General features: G+C 45.8%; 1 protein-coding gene across 6 annotated transcripts; it reads right to left on the bottom strand.

The window, feature by feature from the left end:
• Positions 1–368: 368 nt before the first annotated feature.
• LOC124050776 (inverted formin-2-like) lies at positions 369–14713 on the bottom strand. Of its 6 annotated transcripts, XM_046373612.1 has the most exons (20): positions 11078–11181; positions 9084–9117; positions 8862–9003; positions 8600–8732; positions 7754–8287; positions 7514–7644; positions 7333–7394; positions 6710–6812; positions 6293–6378; positions 5359–5459; positions 5090–5160; positions 4782–4889; positions 4505–4575; positions 3876–3996; positions 3547–3711; positions 3178–3262; positions 2690–2812; positions 2116–2529; positions 1899–1952; positions 369–1305 (listed from the first exon to the last, which is right to left on the bottom strand). In XM_046373612.1, the coding sequence occupies exons 3-19, from the start codon at positions 8928–8930 to the stop codon at positions 1900–1902; spliced, it is 2430 nt and encodes an 809-aa protein (XP_046229568.1). In that variant the 5' UTR covers positions 8931–9003; positions 9084–9117; positions 11078–11181; the 3' UTR covers positions 369–1305; position 1899. The 6 variants fall into 6 exon arrangements, 3 of the variants coding, with proteins under 3 accessions (XP_046229568.1, XP_046229570.1, XP_046229569.1); XM_046373614.1 differs by lacking the exons at positions 8600–8732; positions 8862–9003; positions 9084–9117; positions 11078–11181 and having other exon boundaries at positions 7754–7829; positions 8075–8209; XM_046373613.1 differs by lacking the exons at positions 369–1305; positions 1899–1952; positions 2116–2529; ... (3 more) ...; positions 3876–3996; positions 4505–4575 and adding exons at positions 9936–10095; positions 11409–11670; positions 12286–12426; positions 14587–14713 and having other exon boundaries at positions 5355–5459; positions 11078–11193.
• Between the last annotated feature and the right edge of the window lie 2649 nt (positions 14714–17362).

Raw genomic sequence — 17362 nt, 5'->3', positions numbered from 1 at the left:
TATTGTGAAGGCCGGCTGGTTTCCGGGCTCATTGCCGGTTGTTTGACGGATCTTCAGGCGCTCAACCTGCTGCAAGATCAAAACACGCACATTATCAATATTATTATCGATGCTGTTATTGATGTTCACTCACGTTTATTAATATCAGTATTGAAATCTCTCATTTCCTGGGTGAGTCACGTGATCGGACGGCCAGTCGTCTCGTGAGGAGGCGCGCAGGTTTGGGATGACGTCACTTCAGTGCTCACAGGGAATCCGTTAAAATGACGATAAGTAAGATTTAACTACTAATTAAAGATCGCTAACAACAACGACGATGATAATTAAAGTCTTTATTTCGTGATTTGTCATCTTTATGTGAAACATTAAAAAGACAAAATCTCTGAGTCTGTAAAAGCCGGACTGCTGCTGAGCTGACAGGAAAAGCGAGATGAGTTCAAGTACACTTTGAAAGCAGGATTTGACTAAACATGACAGAAACATACTGCAGTATTTTTAGTACTTTACTACAGTAAAGGAAGATTCTAATTAACTGTTAACAGAACCAGAGTCACAAGCTGCAAAAACACTGAGATCAACGCTAATTATGTACAATTACACAGGAAGTGGTCATTGGAGCGCGCGCACACACACACACACAGTAACTGTAATGTGACTTTTAAACTTGATTACACCTTTATAATTATTTTGTCTCTGTGTGCTTTGTGGGACTAAAACATCCATCAACAGCACAAGCAAAACCCGATCTCAGATCTGAGTGGTCAGAGGGACGAAGAACAGAGTCTGGGTTCTGGTTCTGGGGTCAGCTGCCCGTCTGGTTGGTTTTCGACAGGCTGAACTGATCTCAGACTGACGAGAGGAAACTCACCGTCACAATAAAAGAATCTCCTGCATGTGATATTCTTATCTCAAGTCAGCATCACAACATGGTGAAGAGATCATCAAGTCGCAGTCTCAAGATAAAAGGAAATAAAAGCGATTTATATTTGGTTCAATTTTCTGTTTCAGGTTCAACTGATGATGAGCTGCACGATTTTAATGTGAAAATTTTCAGCACGACAAGAGTGATGAAGACCTTTTCATTCAGTGCCTGTCAGATAATTTGGATGTTCAATAAATACATTGAAGTCACAAACGATTTACTTTGACGAGATGAGATCAGCTGTCCGATGAGTTTCCAGCTGACAGAAACTGTTTTAACTTTAAACATTAAATCTCTTTGGCTCCTGGTTTTGCTTCTCAAGTTTCTGTCCATAAAGACCGACTGAGGCCCGTTACCATGGAGACGAGTCCTGCTCTGGTCATCTGGAATCACAGAAAGAAAGAAAATAACAGGTGATTCTGCCCTGAATTCAGCCTCTGAGGACGAACCTCCAGAAATATCCACCAATCAGGTGCCTCCGCTCACAGGAGCTTAAAGTTAGTCGGATGGCAAAGAATCTTGAATTTCCCTCGGGATCGATAAAGTATGTATCTGTCTATCTATCTAGAAGGAAGGCGTCACACAGACACTTCCCATTCATCTGTATGCGGAACAGGACGACAAGCATTCACTTCCTGTCATGAACCGACCTGAACCTTGACCTGTGAGACCTCTGTAAGGCTCTCCAATCAGGGAGAGGGGGAGGGACCCAAAGTACAAGTTGTTCTTATTCTTGTTATTCTTCTAGCTATAGAATGTCTGTGACATCATGAAAACAGTAGAAGAAGAGCTGCTGATTGGCTGCAGTAAGTGATGAAGAGTAAAATGTGTGACGAGACACTGCTGCCACATGAGCTTCCTGTTTCCTGTCTCTAATGTCAGCAGGACTCGGCGACAGCCTGGGAGGCTGAACTCAGGGTGCAAACTGAGTGCGCAGCTCAGGCAGGTCCAGGATCAGTGGATGTCGTGGACTCACCTCAGTGTGACACACATCCTCTCTTCATGTTGTGTTTGGACCCAGCGGCTGCTCCTGCAGGTCAAAGCACACACTCTGATTGGCTGGCTTCATGTCTTCACCTGCTGCTCAGGTGCGTCATGAGTTTTATTGTCAGCTGTTATCTCTTACTGATCAGAAATGTCTGTGTTTAATCAATCAGTACACTGACGGAACACAAGTCAGGATCAGATTTTACCTGCTGGACTCATCCTGGACTTCTCTGCTGGTTTGTTAGGACCAGAATCTGGATCATCATCCTTATGTTCAGCTGTTCTCACTTCGATCGATGTGATCTCCTCAAACTCAGACTCCTCGCTCCTCCTGTTTCTGGTCTTTGGATCTGGACCAGATTCCACCTCAGAGACCTGGACTCTGGTCTGGCTCTGGTCCCGCTCAGTGTCAGCGGGAGTAGCAGAGATGGAGGGCTCAGGCAGGTTCTGGATCTCTGAGGGGCTGGTCTTAGCTGACCCTTGTTCTGGTCTTGTTTCAGCAGGTAAATCTGTGGGGATGTTATTGGTCTCCGGTGGTTCTGCAGACTTTTCTGATTGGCTGGAAACAGACGAGTCAGGCTGGTCCACAGCCAATGACCTCTGTATGATCGCAGGATGATCTGATGAGGACAACACAGTCAAACACAGGCTCACATTATAGCTAAAGACCAGCAAGTCTGCTACAGTACACTACAATCCAGCACAGTCCACTTCAGTCCAGCACAGTCTACTACAATCCAACAGAGTCTACTACAGTCCAGCACAGTCCACAGTCCTCACCGTGGGCTCTGCTGCCTCTTTCAACGTGGGGTCTGGTCTTCTTCAGGTTGTAGCCCTTTCTGATCTCAGCCAGCAGGTTGTCGATGATGCAGCCTTCGTCCTGGGGGGACACGTCCTTCCTGACTGGAGGACAGAGACTTTATGATATTTATGAAAGATGATGAAAGATGAAAGTATATTTTGTCATTGGAGGGAACTCACTCCAACGAAATTCGTGCTCTGCATTTAACCCACCCAAGTGACGTGCACACACACACACAGCAAACCCGGGGCAGTGGGCGACCGCGTGCAGCGCCCGGGGAGCAGTGGGGGTTAGGTACCTTGCTCAAGGGTACCTCAGCCATGGACACCGGCACGGGGAATCGAACCAGCGATCCACCGGTTACGGGTCCGACACCCTAACCGCTGATCCATGACTGATATTTGTCCATTCTGATACTCTGATCTTTAGCCACACTGCAGAGATATTTGATTTTGGTTGGACTCACTGATCTTGGCGGTCTCTCCTTTGCGTTTCCTCTCCTCTTCCTGCTGCTTTCTCTTCTTCTCCAGCTGCCTACGACTCTCGTTCTCCTGATGGACAAAATCATCATCAATAACAAATCAATTATTGATCAAATCAATAAAATCATTATGTGATTATTAGAAGTTTTTAAGAAAATCTTACAGCTGTAACTCTCCTCCACAGTCTCAGTGACTTTCAGAATATCTTAAATTGCTAACTGGCTGCCTTGTGATTGGCTGCTGACTACACTGCGTTGTGATTGGCTGCTGATTATGCTGCCCTCTGATTGGTTGCTGACTACACTGCGTTGTGATTGGCTGCTGATCATGCTGCTCCCTGGCTGGCTTCTGACCTTGATAGCTCTGATGAAGAGTCCTCTGAAGGTCTTGATGGTGTTAAAGAGTTCTTCAATGGAGAAGCTGCTGCTGTCTTCACACAGGTAGACAAACAGTTCCGTCCTCTTGTCTTCCACTGAGGACAACAGCTGCTGCAGCTTCTCACAGGCCCGCAGGCCTTCCTGAAAAGACACCACAGAGGAAAAACACAGAGCAGGTAAGTACACTCCAACACCTGAGTGCTGTTGGTCAGTCCTAAACACCTGATTTCTTTGTGATACAATAAAACCAAAGAAGATGAATTATGTTGCTCCTCCAGCAGGGGGCGCAGTCTGCTCAGCAGTACCTGAAAGGGAGACAGGAACTGCTCCTTCACGTCCTCAGATGAACATGAAACCTTCCTCTCAGTGTTTCTCAGCTGTTTGATCAGAGTGTTGCATTCAGACTGAATTGACTCCAGATTCAACCTGTAGATACAGACACACTTAACATCTGTCCAACATCTGTCCAACATCTGTCCACCATCTATCCAACATCATCTTCATCTGGACCACAAAGAAATAAAAATATTCAAAAAGCACCTACAAGTTGTTTTTCCAAATACAAATGACTCCACAAGACATTTTGTTTGACATATTTAGGCTACAAGATATTTTTGCTGATTTGTCACTTCCTTGCTAAGTACTGATTTTGAAACCAATCAGTCCTGAAACTCTGCTGTTTAATCTGCATTGTGTCATGCTAAACCTAAAGAAGCCACACAGCTTCATGTTCACCCTGAAGAATCTGCTCAGCTCAAAGCTCCTCTTTACTTTTTTTTTATCTTAACGTCCTAAAACCAGCAATCGTCTCTCAGAGCTTCAGTCGTCAGGACTTTTTCCATCTGAAGATGTTCTCCTGTACAGACCCGTCACTCTGTCTGCTTTACCAAACACAACAGAACATTACAAAGAGCTGGATCTGGAATGCATTTACCCAGCAGCCTTTTCACAGATCTCCAGATCATCGGGCAGGTTCAGCAGGTCCGGATGGTTCTCCTCCACCTCCTGTCAAGCGCAAAAAGAAAGCTTTTTGAAAACATGAACTTTATGAGGAGGGAAGAAATCATTTGAGATGTTGAGAACTTTAAAAGACTCGCTCACAAACTTCCAGGAGTCACGGAAACAGTTTGAAGGTCCTTGAACAACTGAAGGTTTCCAGTTAGACATAAACACATGACAGCGTAACCAGCAGCGAGTTTCCAGTGCCGTACCTGCAGGATGTGGTGCAGCAGGGTGATTCTCGACTTGTTGGCTTTAGTTTCTGACAGTCTGAGAAGAGTGCTGATCTTAAAACCTTCAGCGTTCCCCGTGTGAGTCCCCTGATGTCATGACATCATACAATGACTGATGAAATCACAGAACAATGTGACATTATGTGGCATCATGATCTCCCTTTCTTTGTGTCAGTCAGGTGCTACATGATCAGCGGTGGTGCTGCAGAGGGTACTTCTAAGTTTTAAATATGTACTGCATTTTGCTAAGTTAGAAAACAGTCTTTGTACTGTGTGCAGATTCTCACATAGTTGAGAAAGTTTCCAACACTCAGGATGAGTTTACAGAAGCTGGGCAGACGAGTGCTTTCCATCACACCTGAACACAACACAATGAAATACAATCGCAAATTATTATATAACAGTTTAACCCTACAGACTGGGGCCTGGACTAGTAGATAGTGGAATAAATTAACTACTAGTACAGGTACTTAATGTACTTAAAGTGTAATTGTCATCTGCTGACTGCAAAACGTTTGTGGGATGTGTTGACTGTGTGTGTGATGTGTTTACAGACTCTGGCAGGCTCGGTCCAGCAGCTCAGCTTTGGGCTTCAGAGTCTCCAACACACAGCTGCTCTCCTCACACAGCAACATGCACTCTATCCTCAGAGAGTAGCTACGACACACACACACACACACACACACACAGTGTAAGTGAATGAAACTTTGATCGGGTGTAAATCTGGTAGATGTGTCTGAGCTGCTGCTGGTGGAGTCAGCAGCTGTTTTTCACTTCAAACAATGCTAACTTAGCCTCATGCTAACTTAGCCTCAGGCTAACTTAGCCTCAGGCTAACATCAGTGTTTACTAAGAGCAGTTTTATCAGCACTGAGTTAACAGTAGAGATCAGTTGTTACTAAGTTTTTAGTCACTAACCGCAGCTGTAGCTGTCGTGTAGCTAACTGAACCACCTGACAGAGCTAACGTTAGCATGTTAATACCTGACCTGTTTAAAGAGGTCATCTGGAGTACAGCTGACACATCTGACCAGAAACTTCATGAATGATGTTTAAAAATATTCACTCTAAAAGATTTTAAATCACGTCACTTAAACAACAAAACACACCTCAAATTACCAAACGTTATGCTAACATCTGACTAAATGAGTGAACAACATCAGTTAGCTTAGCATAATGAGATATTTCAGAAGGTAAACTTTGTTGATCCTGATTTCCCTCTCAGTATAAACTGTTTGAACTGCACTAACTGTGAAACACACTCATTCCTCCACGTAGCCACACAAAACAGATACCAACATTTACATCTTGATTGTTTCCTTGCCACAGATTTACACATCACTGAAGTGTTTACAAGCTGACTCTGTAAATCACTAATTTTAAACCAGTTAGCGGTTACTGAAGAGAGACTTTATGCTCAGACTCAGACTCAGTCCAAGTGTGCCTGATGATAGTATTTTATTTGAGCAGCAGGGGGTGCTGTTCACCTACCTGGGGACTTCCAGCAGCTGCAGGTAAAACCGATCCACTGAGGCCAACTTGTCCCTGTCTGCCTGGTAAGACCTCAGGTTCTCTACCTGAGGTAAAAAAGAAGAAGAACAAGTAATCAACAGGTGGGGTAAGGAAAAAAAGGGTGCATCACAGGTGTAACAAGTGAAAAGAAGGTTAAGAACAGGTGAGTCAGATAACGGACAAGTGAGGCTGCTGACGGGGAGGTATGGTGAAGGACAGCAGGTTTACAGGTATTTACAGGTAAGAGGGAGACAAGGTGAGAAAGAAAAGGCTAAAGGAGGGAAATAACATCCAAGTGAAGGACAGATATGACAAATAAAATCATACAAATCCTAGAGGAAGACCAGGTGAAAGGTGGTGTAGGACAGATGCATTAGTGTCTCTGTGACCTCTGACCTCATGTTTCTCTGGAAGCAGTTTGATCAGCTGTTTCAGGACCTCCACATCAAACATGGACCTGTCTCCTTTGTGGATCAGAGACACAAAGTCCTCATGGGAACTGCAGAAACAGACAGGAAACAGGTGAGACACGAAAGCAGGTGAAAGCCAAATGAGAAAACAAAGGTCAGGTAGAATCTGGAGGATGGTTTAGGGACAAAACAGTAAGGACAGGTGAAACATACGTGAGGACGATGAAACAAAGTTGGGAAAGATGGGACAGGGGAAGGGATGGATAAAGTGACAGGTGCAGCACAGGTGAGGACAGGACAGACAGACCATGTGGGATAATGTGGGGGGGGGGGGGGGGGGGGGGCAGGTAAGAGAAAAATAAAGGGGTAAATGTCTAATGTCTAGTAGAACACGAGGGACAAGTCAAGTAAAGGTAAATAACAGGTGCAGCATAGGTGAGGCAGGTAAAAGACAGGTGAAGATATGGCGCCACCCCCAAGCTCAACATAACAAGCAGAGACCCATGGACAGGTCACCTGTCCTTCACCAGTCTCGGGCTTCTTAACACTGAGCGTGATGTCACTGTAAAGATCTGTTTCTATTGGCTGAAAGATTAAAAGATGTGTCACCATTTGAACTGCTTCAGGAAGATGTTGAGGTTGAGGCTCTTCTTGGCATCGATGAATGACATCTGTGGACGAAGTTAACAGATGCTGACGTGGACAAAAACACACAGACTGGGCTTTGATGCCGCTGTCCTTCCAACATGTTACTGCATGATACTGACTGTAGGGTGAGAACCTATTGTACCTCTTTGGGCTCAGACTTCGGTTTGGTTCTTGTCTTGGTCTCAGTTGGAGGGAGACTGAAGAGCTGCTCAATGCTGCAGTAATCTGGTTCCACTGAATCTGAAGACGCTGACGTCCACATGGACTGATGAGCTACAGGGAGACGTGCACATAAAAGACATTTTCATTGTGTGCATTCAGCAGGTTAATTCACAGATCAACCAGAGTGACCTGTGACCTGGTCAGGACAAACGGCACTTACCTGTCACTGCTCTGGATGGAAGTTTCTGCCAGTTCAGTTTCTTCATACGGAGGGTGGGACATGGTGTGATGCTGGTCTGGGGGAGAGGGCTGCAATAAGACTGGCCCAGACCTGGAGCTACGTGGGCTACAATGATGTCACCTGGAGGAGGGGGAGGAGGAGGAGGTCCCATACCAGATAAAGGTGGTGGTGGAGGAGGGGGAGGAGGAGGAGGTCCCATACCAGATAAAGGTGGTGGTGGAGGAGGGAGAGGAGGAGGAGGAAGAGGTCCCATACCAGATAAAGGTGGTGGTGGAGGAGGAGGAGGAGAAGGTCCTATACCAGGTAAGGGAGGCGGAGGAGGAGGAGCCTGAGAAAATGGCACTGAAGTGGTGGCTGTCGAACTATCTTTGATGATCAGCTCAGACCGGACAGGAGGACTGTCTGGTAGTTGAGTCTGTACCGCCCTGTCGATGGTTCGGATCCGGTGACTGGCTGCAATGGACTTTTGGGGGAGGAGCTTCTCCAGTAGATAGTCAGCAGAATTTATGTCCGCTGCAAAACATACAGGCTGTGTGGTAAGGACAAGTTTGGAAAATAAGCCAGAGCAGGTAAAAGCTCTGGGGTAGATAAAACTGGATCTGATCCATTATGGACTTGGAACCTGATCCAAATAAACCTCGGGATTCATGGAAGTAAAACATGACCCTAACGAAAACAACTAGACAGTCTATGGTTCATTTTGTCCCTAATCAGGTTTCAATTTCACAGATTCATGTGGACCCATGAAGACCTCCGACTCTGAGGACAACATCCTGATTCTCAAAGGTTGACCAACAGTGGAGATACTAATGTGGTCCGACTTACAGTCCTGAGACAGCAGTATGGCTCGGTCAGCCAGAAGCTCCAGAGCTAACCAGACCTCGGCTCTGTCCGGATCTACCAACAGCAAGGCCTGAAGGATGGACAGCAGCTGGACAGAGGATGGACTGCTGGACACCTGGACAGAGAGGGGGGACGGGTGCACAGAGTGGGATGGAAGGACAGAAAGAGGAGAACGTTATATTTTGAAGAGGAAGGTGAGGGTGTTAGAGGAGGTGGAGGTCATGGTGTCGGAGGTGAACTTTACCTTAGTGAAGAGTGAAGTGAAGACCTGCTGGTGGCTGCTCATGTCGATGCCTCCAAACAGTCTCTGCATTTCCTCCTGGTCCTCCGTCAGAGAGTCCTCAAATGCATCACACTGGATATTCAGGTCCACATCTTCTGTCTCTCTGAAGACAAGCAGAGACAGAAGTCACAAAGGACACTGGCCATATTGATCACTGATTATTAATCAAAATAAAATGAGTACCTCAGTCTGGGCAGTAGATCCAGCAGCTGCAGCCCTGAAACAACACATTTTTGGTGAGAAAATCTGATTCTATCATAAGAGATTTGCAACCTGAAACCACTTACTAATGACATAGCAACCACCTGTCACAACCTGTTGACTGAGAAGCTACATACAAACACCAACCAAGTGGGAGGCCGTCCTCATGTCAACCACAGGAACCACTAGACCCTTCAGCTCTGAACACACCATTCCTATTCCATCTCAACTACTTTCATTAAACTTCCGCTCATTTCAACTCCTTGTATTGATTGATTAAAGATGGCCGACTTGTCTCCATTTGCTCCCACTGTACAAAAGTGAAGCCAAAACATCCCTGATACGAGTGCTGCTATCTTGTGGTGATGTAATTTGGAGCCAGAGTCTGTGCTGTAGTAATTGGGAGGTGGAGCTGCGGCGCTCCTGCCCACACACCCGTCTGAGCCAATCAGGAGCAGCACTCAGTTGTCAATCATGACATTTCAGCCCCTTTTCATAGCAGCAAATAACTAAGTAAAGCCAAACTGATCAGCAAAATGAACACTTGAACAAACATTAGTGTGATAAGAACTGCATAAATGACAGAAACCATCTTTGGGAGAAATTTATTTGTCTTGTACTTTGAGTTTTTAGTTTGGCTCATGTCCCACCTGCCAACGTGGAGGGGGAGGAGCTTACGAACTGTACTGAAGCCAGCCACCAGGGGGCGTCCAGCTGTTATGGCGTCACTTTTGGGGAGCTCTCATGTCATCCATGCACAAATCTTTCCAGCAGCCAAAAGTCACATTTGTAATTTGTGTTTGTAACATGAGCACTGGTGTCAGGTCGTCGTACCGATGAACTCCTGCCGCACTCTGTCCCTCTTCCTCAGGTCTTCCTGTCGCAACACGAGCACGTTGACGACGCTCAGCAGCGTCACCATGTACGGGACGTTGTCGGTGCCGTGAAGCTCATTCATTATCACACTGAAGCGATACTGCTGCTTCTTCACACTCTTGAACACAAACGCAGCACAGAGACACAAACATTCAAAGACATGAAACACTGAAAGCTCTCAGGCTGGTTTTTCTCTGTTGTTACCTTCGACAGCTAACTTTATATTTCATATATTTCACAGTGAAATCCTGACGTAAACCCTCTGACATCAGAAGTGAAAGCATTTTCACTGATGTGTATGTCGTTTGGGTGAGCAGCAGTTACAAACAGCCTGCTGTTTGTCGAGTTTCCAGTCAGCCAATAGGAGAGCAGACATGTAATACCTGCACGCTGTTTTGTACATTTTGGAAGAGAAAGGAGAGGACGGGAAGGTGCGTTCTTCCCCGCATGATAGTGGCGAAGGTTGGTATCCTATTTTGCATCAATCCTGGGTGCAGGGCGGCGGAAAACAGGCCTGGACGAGGTGAGGAACACGCCCGTCATGTGAAACTGATCTGAGATATTTGTTCTGAATCTTATCTGCATTCACACCCTGCTGTTTCGCTCACTGATAACAGCTGCCAAACTGAGAATGAACCCTTTCAGCCGCTGCTCTGTGCTGGTTTCAGCTCAGTCTGGCTCAGTTTTATCGGATCTGAATTCCTTTTATTTATCCCCAAATGGAAATTCTTTTCAAATGGGACTTAGATTTACAGCTTTTAGTATTTACATTTTCTGCTGCAGATACACCGTAACATAAACTCAACTCACAAGTGCAGCGTACTGGTGTCAAAGCACCCAACACGACCTCTGGTGTTCAGGAAGCTTTCGTCCATTCTGCCACCTTGAGCCAACTGTCCCACCAACAGTCCCAACCCAAGTTTACTATCGAAAGCAGCAAATCCTGACATCCTAACAAGCTGGAATCAGCAGATGTTTTATGTTTTTGGTTGAAAACTGACTGAAACAATTCATCGCTTACCAATATAGCAGGTAATTAATTTAATTTTGAATGATTAATAATTTAAGTTGCCACATTTCAAAGCCTGGCTGTCATCTACCTTGTAGTGGTCGAGGGCGTCCAGGCCCAGGTGGTGTCCCCGAGGGTCAAACAGAATGAGGGCCGCCAGCAGCTCGAACACCTGCATCTTGACCATGACGTTAGACGTGTCCAGAGCTAAAGGGGGACACACGGAGACTGAGGTCAACACGGGTCACATGACAGCATAGAAACATCGAGTCGAGTGTGTGAACTGGCCTGAAGAAATAAAGAAAATGGAAGGACGGATTTGTGTTTTGACATATATTCTAATGTATTTCTGGATACCATGGAGACAAGAGGACCAACAGAAGGACAGGTGTAAAATGAAGGCGATGACCTGAGGAACCCACCCAGGGTCATGGTCCTGACGTAGCCCTGATTGTCCAGGATGAAGTGCAGTCCTGCAGACGAGTTCATGACGGCTCGGATGCAGGCGACGCAGGTCAGTTGCAGCAGAGCGTCGGCGATGCGAGCGCAGCCGCGACCAGACAGACGCTCCAACGCCTCCATCAGCAGGTCCAGACCCCGCAGCTCCAGGAACTGGACCATCCAGGCCTGATCGCTGGCCTCCAACCGACGCCGCAAACCAGAGTAGTTCACCACCGTGGGAACCTGTGGGGGACATAGAGAGGTCAGAGACAGGAAGAGAGACGGAAGACAGTTCCCCTCCCTGTCGGTTTACCCAGTGAGCTTCCTCTCCTCCTCGTCTCTTCTTTAAAACAAGCTTCAAGCTTCTCTTAAAAAACTACACTGGTCCACTTCACGACGCTTTCCTTCAAACAAAACATTTTATTCTGAATTCCTTCACGATCAGTCGGCACTGAGATGAGATCAGTTCATCTTTAATAGTCAAAATTATATTAGCATGAATTCATTTGCTTTAAATGTTGATTCATATTTCTGAGTGAATGATGTTAGGAAACCTTTAATTCAGTCGTACTCTAATGACACCAAAGCCGAGTGTGAAAAGGACTTTTTAACTTTCCTTTTGTGAGATGATGTCTCATCATATGAACCTTAAAGTAAAACTGAAAACTAAATAAACTTCTATTAATTTTTATTTTAAGTACATTCTAATTTGAAAACTTTATTTCAATTTGAATATTGGCAGCCACAGGCTTCTGTAGATGATAAGTATGATTACAAGAAGGTGCAGATTTATTTCCAGTCAGGAGGCTCTTTGTCATGCGGTTTACTGCAGTGGCCACCAGGTGTCAGCAGTCGTACCTGCAGCAGTCGGATGCAGAGCTCGGGGTCGGCGTTCTCCAGATTCGCCTCCAGTGCAGCATCTGGGTCGTTGGCAGGACTTCCTGTCACGCAGTCCTTCACCACCCCCCATTTAGTTTTGGCTGCCATGACAACGAGAAGCTGCAGAGAGACAACACTGTTTCCAAAACATCCAATCAGCTTCTACCTTTTGGTCTGTGGAGACAGTCAGCAGTCAGCTGGCTGAGTTGCTGACGCTGAGACCATCTGGAGCAACTCAACATGACAGTACAGCAGTCATATAAACATAACACGTTTATTCAATCAATAACCTTCATGAAATAACTGATCACAGGAACAAAAGTGTGAATAGCTAAACTTCGATCATTTTTATGAAATATTTTGGAAGAATATTTCAAAATGTTATTTATTTTGACAATTAATTTAATGATAGTGAAGAAAATGCTGAATATTGATGTCAGCTGAGCTTCAGTGTTGAGACACACAGTCATCGTCTGAGTGTGTGTCAGCGTGTGTGTGTGCATTGCTTTATGAAAGAGTCTTTGTGTCAGGGTCAGAATGTTGGATTGTGCTGCAGCCTCATGTTATTGGCAGTTAAACTCTGACAGCAGCAGATCTGAGGTCAGATTTGAAACTGTCCATGTGTGGACGGCACCTGCAGACCTGTGAAAGGCTCACTTTGTTTTGGTCATCAGTCCAGACTTCTGTGGTGCAGATTTAAAACGACAACACGATTCAGGGTTCAGTCAGCAGCAGGAAGAAACACATGAAGAAGAAGGAACCGCTTCCTGCCGACAGCTGCGCAGATCAGAGCATCATCAGGCTGTCTGAGCTGTGGACGTTCCTCCACTTGGAAACCAGGTTCCAAACCGGTTCCCAGACTTCAAAATGCTTTGAGCTCCCTGGTTTGGTGCATCTCACTGCACGCGCTCAGTCGTTCATACTGGGACTCAGAAGAAAAGACCTCGTTTCTGCGCTCTGTATGACAGCTTCATGGATGGAAGGCTGGTCACAGAGGAGGAGGAGCATTCTGTCTGACCGTGTGGATGTAAATATGAAGCTTAAAGAACACATGATGATGACTGACACACACAACGCTTGCTATGCAGAACACCGTCTGGTGAGATCTGGACCTGATCTGACAGGAAGCGTTTCTGTGGAAACAGGAAACTGTCCAGTTAAACGATCACCGTGTTGCGTCTCTCAGGAGTGTGCGAACAGGTGAGCGCAGGTATGCCGACAGATGGACTGGGTGGAGACATTCCTTCACGCCAGCCGAGGTGGAGATGGAACAGCCGGTCAGCAGCTCCCCACGTCAATTCATTAATACAACGTCTCGGAAACAAGTCAGGAATGAAATCTGCTTCGTCAGCACTAAAATCAATCTAACAGATTGCAGTAATAATACTGTCTCGTTTGTCTGCAGTTCCTCAGCACGCAAAACGGGGTCAGTGATTTGGTTTTTAGATCCTTGTTTTAGATGTGGTTTGAAAGGTAGCATGGTATAGTAGACAAAATCAGCACGACTATCTAAAGTCTAATAAAGCTGCTCTAAAAAACGGGGGAGGAAACACTGCCAACAAAACAAAGCCAACGCACTGAGGACGTTTCAGTATTTCCAACAGGAAACTGAATCTGCATGCTGATACAAGAACAAAACGAGAAGGTCCTGTCAAAATAAATCAGAAATCTGTTTAAAGTCACCTTAAAACCTCAGACTACAGACAGTGTTGGCCTTTTTATTAATATTAGTGTTAACGAAATGAGATTTGGTAAGAGGAAACGTGACTGAGTTCACTTTATCCTCACAAAGTCCATGTTTGCTCATTGATTTAAGAAAACGGGAAACGGCAGACTGAAGCCAGACGCTCTGGGATGCTGGAGTTAAATGTACAAACAGTGTGTGTGTGTGCGTGTGTGTGTGTGTGTGTGTGTGTGTGTGTGTGTGTGTGTGTGGTTTCACAGTGTTTGTTCAGTGATGCCTGCAAGCATTAAAAAGTGATTAGTCGGTCGGATTTATCGGACTGTCTCGAGGCGACACACCCAGCCGGAGCTGCGCGCTGGACGAACCAAACCAAACTCCCTTTAAAACTCTCGTAATTTACTGACTTTTAAAGACAATAAGTTTTAAATTAATATTTTTAGACGAAATTCGGCAGGGAAGGAAACACACGAGGACTCCAGTTTTCCTCATCAAGACAGCAAGACTTCCATAAAACTCTGACGTTATCTGCTAACATGAAGTCTTAAGTTTAAAACCCTGACTTCAAATCTGGTGTCAGATGAAGTGATTCGGCTTACCGCGTCGGCCGCAGGGCGGGAGGACGGACTCGGACGGACTCCGTCTCCTGAAGGACCGCGGGGCGGGAGGACGGACTCGGACGGACTCCGTCTCCTGAAGGACCGCGGGACGGGAGGACGGATTCGGACGGACTCCGTCTCCTGAAGGACCGCGGGGCGGGGGGACGGACTCGGACGGACTCTGTCTCCTGAAGGACCGCGGGACGGACTCGGACGGACTCTGTCTCCTGAAGGACCGCGGGACGGACTCGGACGGACTCTGTCTCCTCGGTCTCCTCGGTGAAAAACTTCAACAAAGTCTGTTTCCAGTGTTCACTGAACTCCAACGACAAACGATGCGGTGAATCACAGCCTGAGGAGTGACCGCAGCACGCCCGCCCGTGTGGGCGGGGTCAGAGGTCACGGTACCAGTCGTCACATCGGCGCGCGTGCGTGTGCGCTGGTCTGTCGTAAAAGTTACGAATGTGACCCGAGTTCTTTGATAAAAAGACGCTCCGTGTTCTCCTGCAGCAGAGCGGCAGATGTAAATGTCTGCTGTGAATGCAATGCGCATGTAAAGTGTCTCGTTCAGCAACAGACTCTGACTCCCACGATGCACCACAGAGCACTGCAAGTGCAGAGTCTGTACAAAAAGGAATTTCCCCTCGGGGATAAATAAAGAGTTCTGATTCTGAAAACCCAATGTGAAACCTTGAGAAAACTAAAAATGCTTTTCTGAAGGCTTCTGCCACTCCTCGGTGGAGTCTCCAGTTTCCATCTGCAGTGAGGACTGTGCAGTGTGGTTGAAGACTGGAAGGATCTGAGTCCAACTATTTACCATTTAGAGACACATGAAGGCCAACTCATGTCGAGCCTGTAGGGAAGCCGGCGGTCATTGCGTCACGTTTTATCTGCCAAAACCTTTACTGTGGGGCAACGGCCACCCCTGTCCTCCACGCGTGTCCACCAGTGGAGTCAGATTTATCCCATCTACTCCCCAAATTGATTTTGTAAAAGGTTTAATTTCAACGATCCAACGACTTTATTTTTGACTGAATGTTAATGTACTGAGTCGTTTGGCTGCTCACCTTCTGAATCTGCTGTCCCACGTGGGTGGAAGGAAATCTCTGCTGCCAACAACGGGAACATAAGTTTGCTTCTGGCACCAACAGCCGAAAACTCAAACATAATCAGTTCATAATATTATGACCCAGAGAAACAATAAGAGCTCACTGCTGCTCATACTGCATCCCTAAAACTTCATTTTATGTTGTCTTTCAAGGACAAATCATACAGCACTGACCACCATCCGCTTTGTTTATGGAGAACAATCTGATCTGTCAGCCAGCACAACTTTAGTCTGATTACATCGATGCAGCAAAACATGAGAAAAGACATTTTAAACAAAAATATGATTTCTTCTTTTTTTTATATTTAAATTTGGATATTTCTTGTTTCAAATTTAAAGAGAGCATGAAGGTGAAGGCCTGGAATCGAACTGGCCACAGTGTTTAACTCCTGCTCGAAGTCCCAAGAACCAGGTACAAGCACTGGGGTGATGGGGTCTTGTCTGGGCCCCAGACTGTGGAACGGACTGCCCCCCGACATGTGCACCATCACAGACCTGGATCTTTTTAAATCCAGGCTCAAAACTTCTTTATTCAGACTGGCTTTTAACACATAGCAGTGACACTTATTGTATTTTATTGCATGTTATGACATTTTGTTGTCTGTTGACTGCTTTATTGTTTTATTTTGATTCTACTGGAAAGCACTTTGGTCACTTTTGTGTTGTAAAGCGCTCTACAAATAAATGTTCATTGATTGACTGATTGATTTAACACTGAAGCATCTGTGCTCCTCTGAAACCTCAAGTCCTGCATCATATCCACGCTGATCAGTTTGTGCTGCCAGCCTCATCGGGCTGGTTTGGTTGGACGTGAGGCGACGTTTTGACTCGTCATAGCAGGAGCCAGCATGCACAATACCAGCACCGTGAAAGTGACTCACCCAAGTGGAACACGCTGGTTTATCTGCTGTGAAAAAGGTCTGGCCGACTTTGGCTCGTCGTAGCAGGAGCCAGGGTTGAGCCATGGTCTTCAGGAAACGTAAAGAACCGTGATGAAGTTGATTCCATCTACAGAAACATGAATCCAGTCACCTCTAAGAATCCAACTAAGCAGCCACTAGATGGCACACTTTGTCCTTCTCTTGGACTGGGTCAGCTGTGGCCCCACCTGTAGGTTTATATGCCATCTAAGAGATGACTGGATATGTGGATATGATGCAGGCCTTCAGGTTTCAGAGGAGCACAGACGCTTCAGTGTTAAAGGCTGTGGCCTCGCAGCATCGAGGTGTCGGTTCAATTCCAGGCCTTCACCTTCTCGCTGTGACGAGCACACGTGCTCACCGTGTTCCTCTGTGGGGTTTACTCCGAGCGCTTTGGTTTCTTCCCACTCTTTAAATTAGGAGAAAAAATAAAAAGTCTAATAATATATATGTATATATATATATACATATGGTATTTCTGATTTAAAATCTGTTTTGTTCTGGTTTGCTTTATAGATGTAATTATCAGTCTACAGTTGTGCTGGTGGAACAATAAGTCCATTTTATTCTGACTGGGATCATGATAAAGGGTTGTTGTGAATAAACAAAACAGACAATTCTCAGTCTGTGAAAGACAACATAAAATGAAGTTTTAGGAATGAAGTGTTCACACATTCAGCGGCGGAAAACCTTCATTGTTTGCTTGTTTGTTTGTCTCCTGAACCCTTCCCATGTAAAATAAACTAGC

This window comes from Scatophagus argus, chromosome 19, assembly GCF_020382885.2.
Source record: "Scatophagus argus isolate fScaArg1 chromosome 19, fScaArg1.pri, whole genome shotgun sequence".
In the NCBI taxonomy this organism is placed as follows: domain Eukaryota; kingdom Metazoa; phylum Chordata; class Actinopteri; family Scatophagidae; genus Scatophagus; species Scatophagus argus.
The sequence above is the reverse complement of the archived record's forward strand: the minus strand, read 5'-3'. Positions and strand labels throughout refer to the sequence as shown.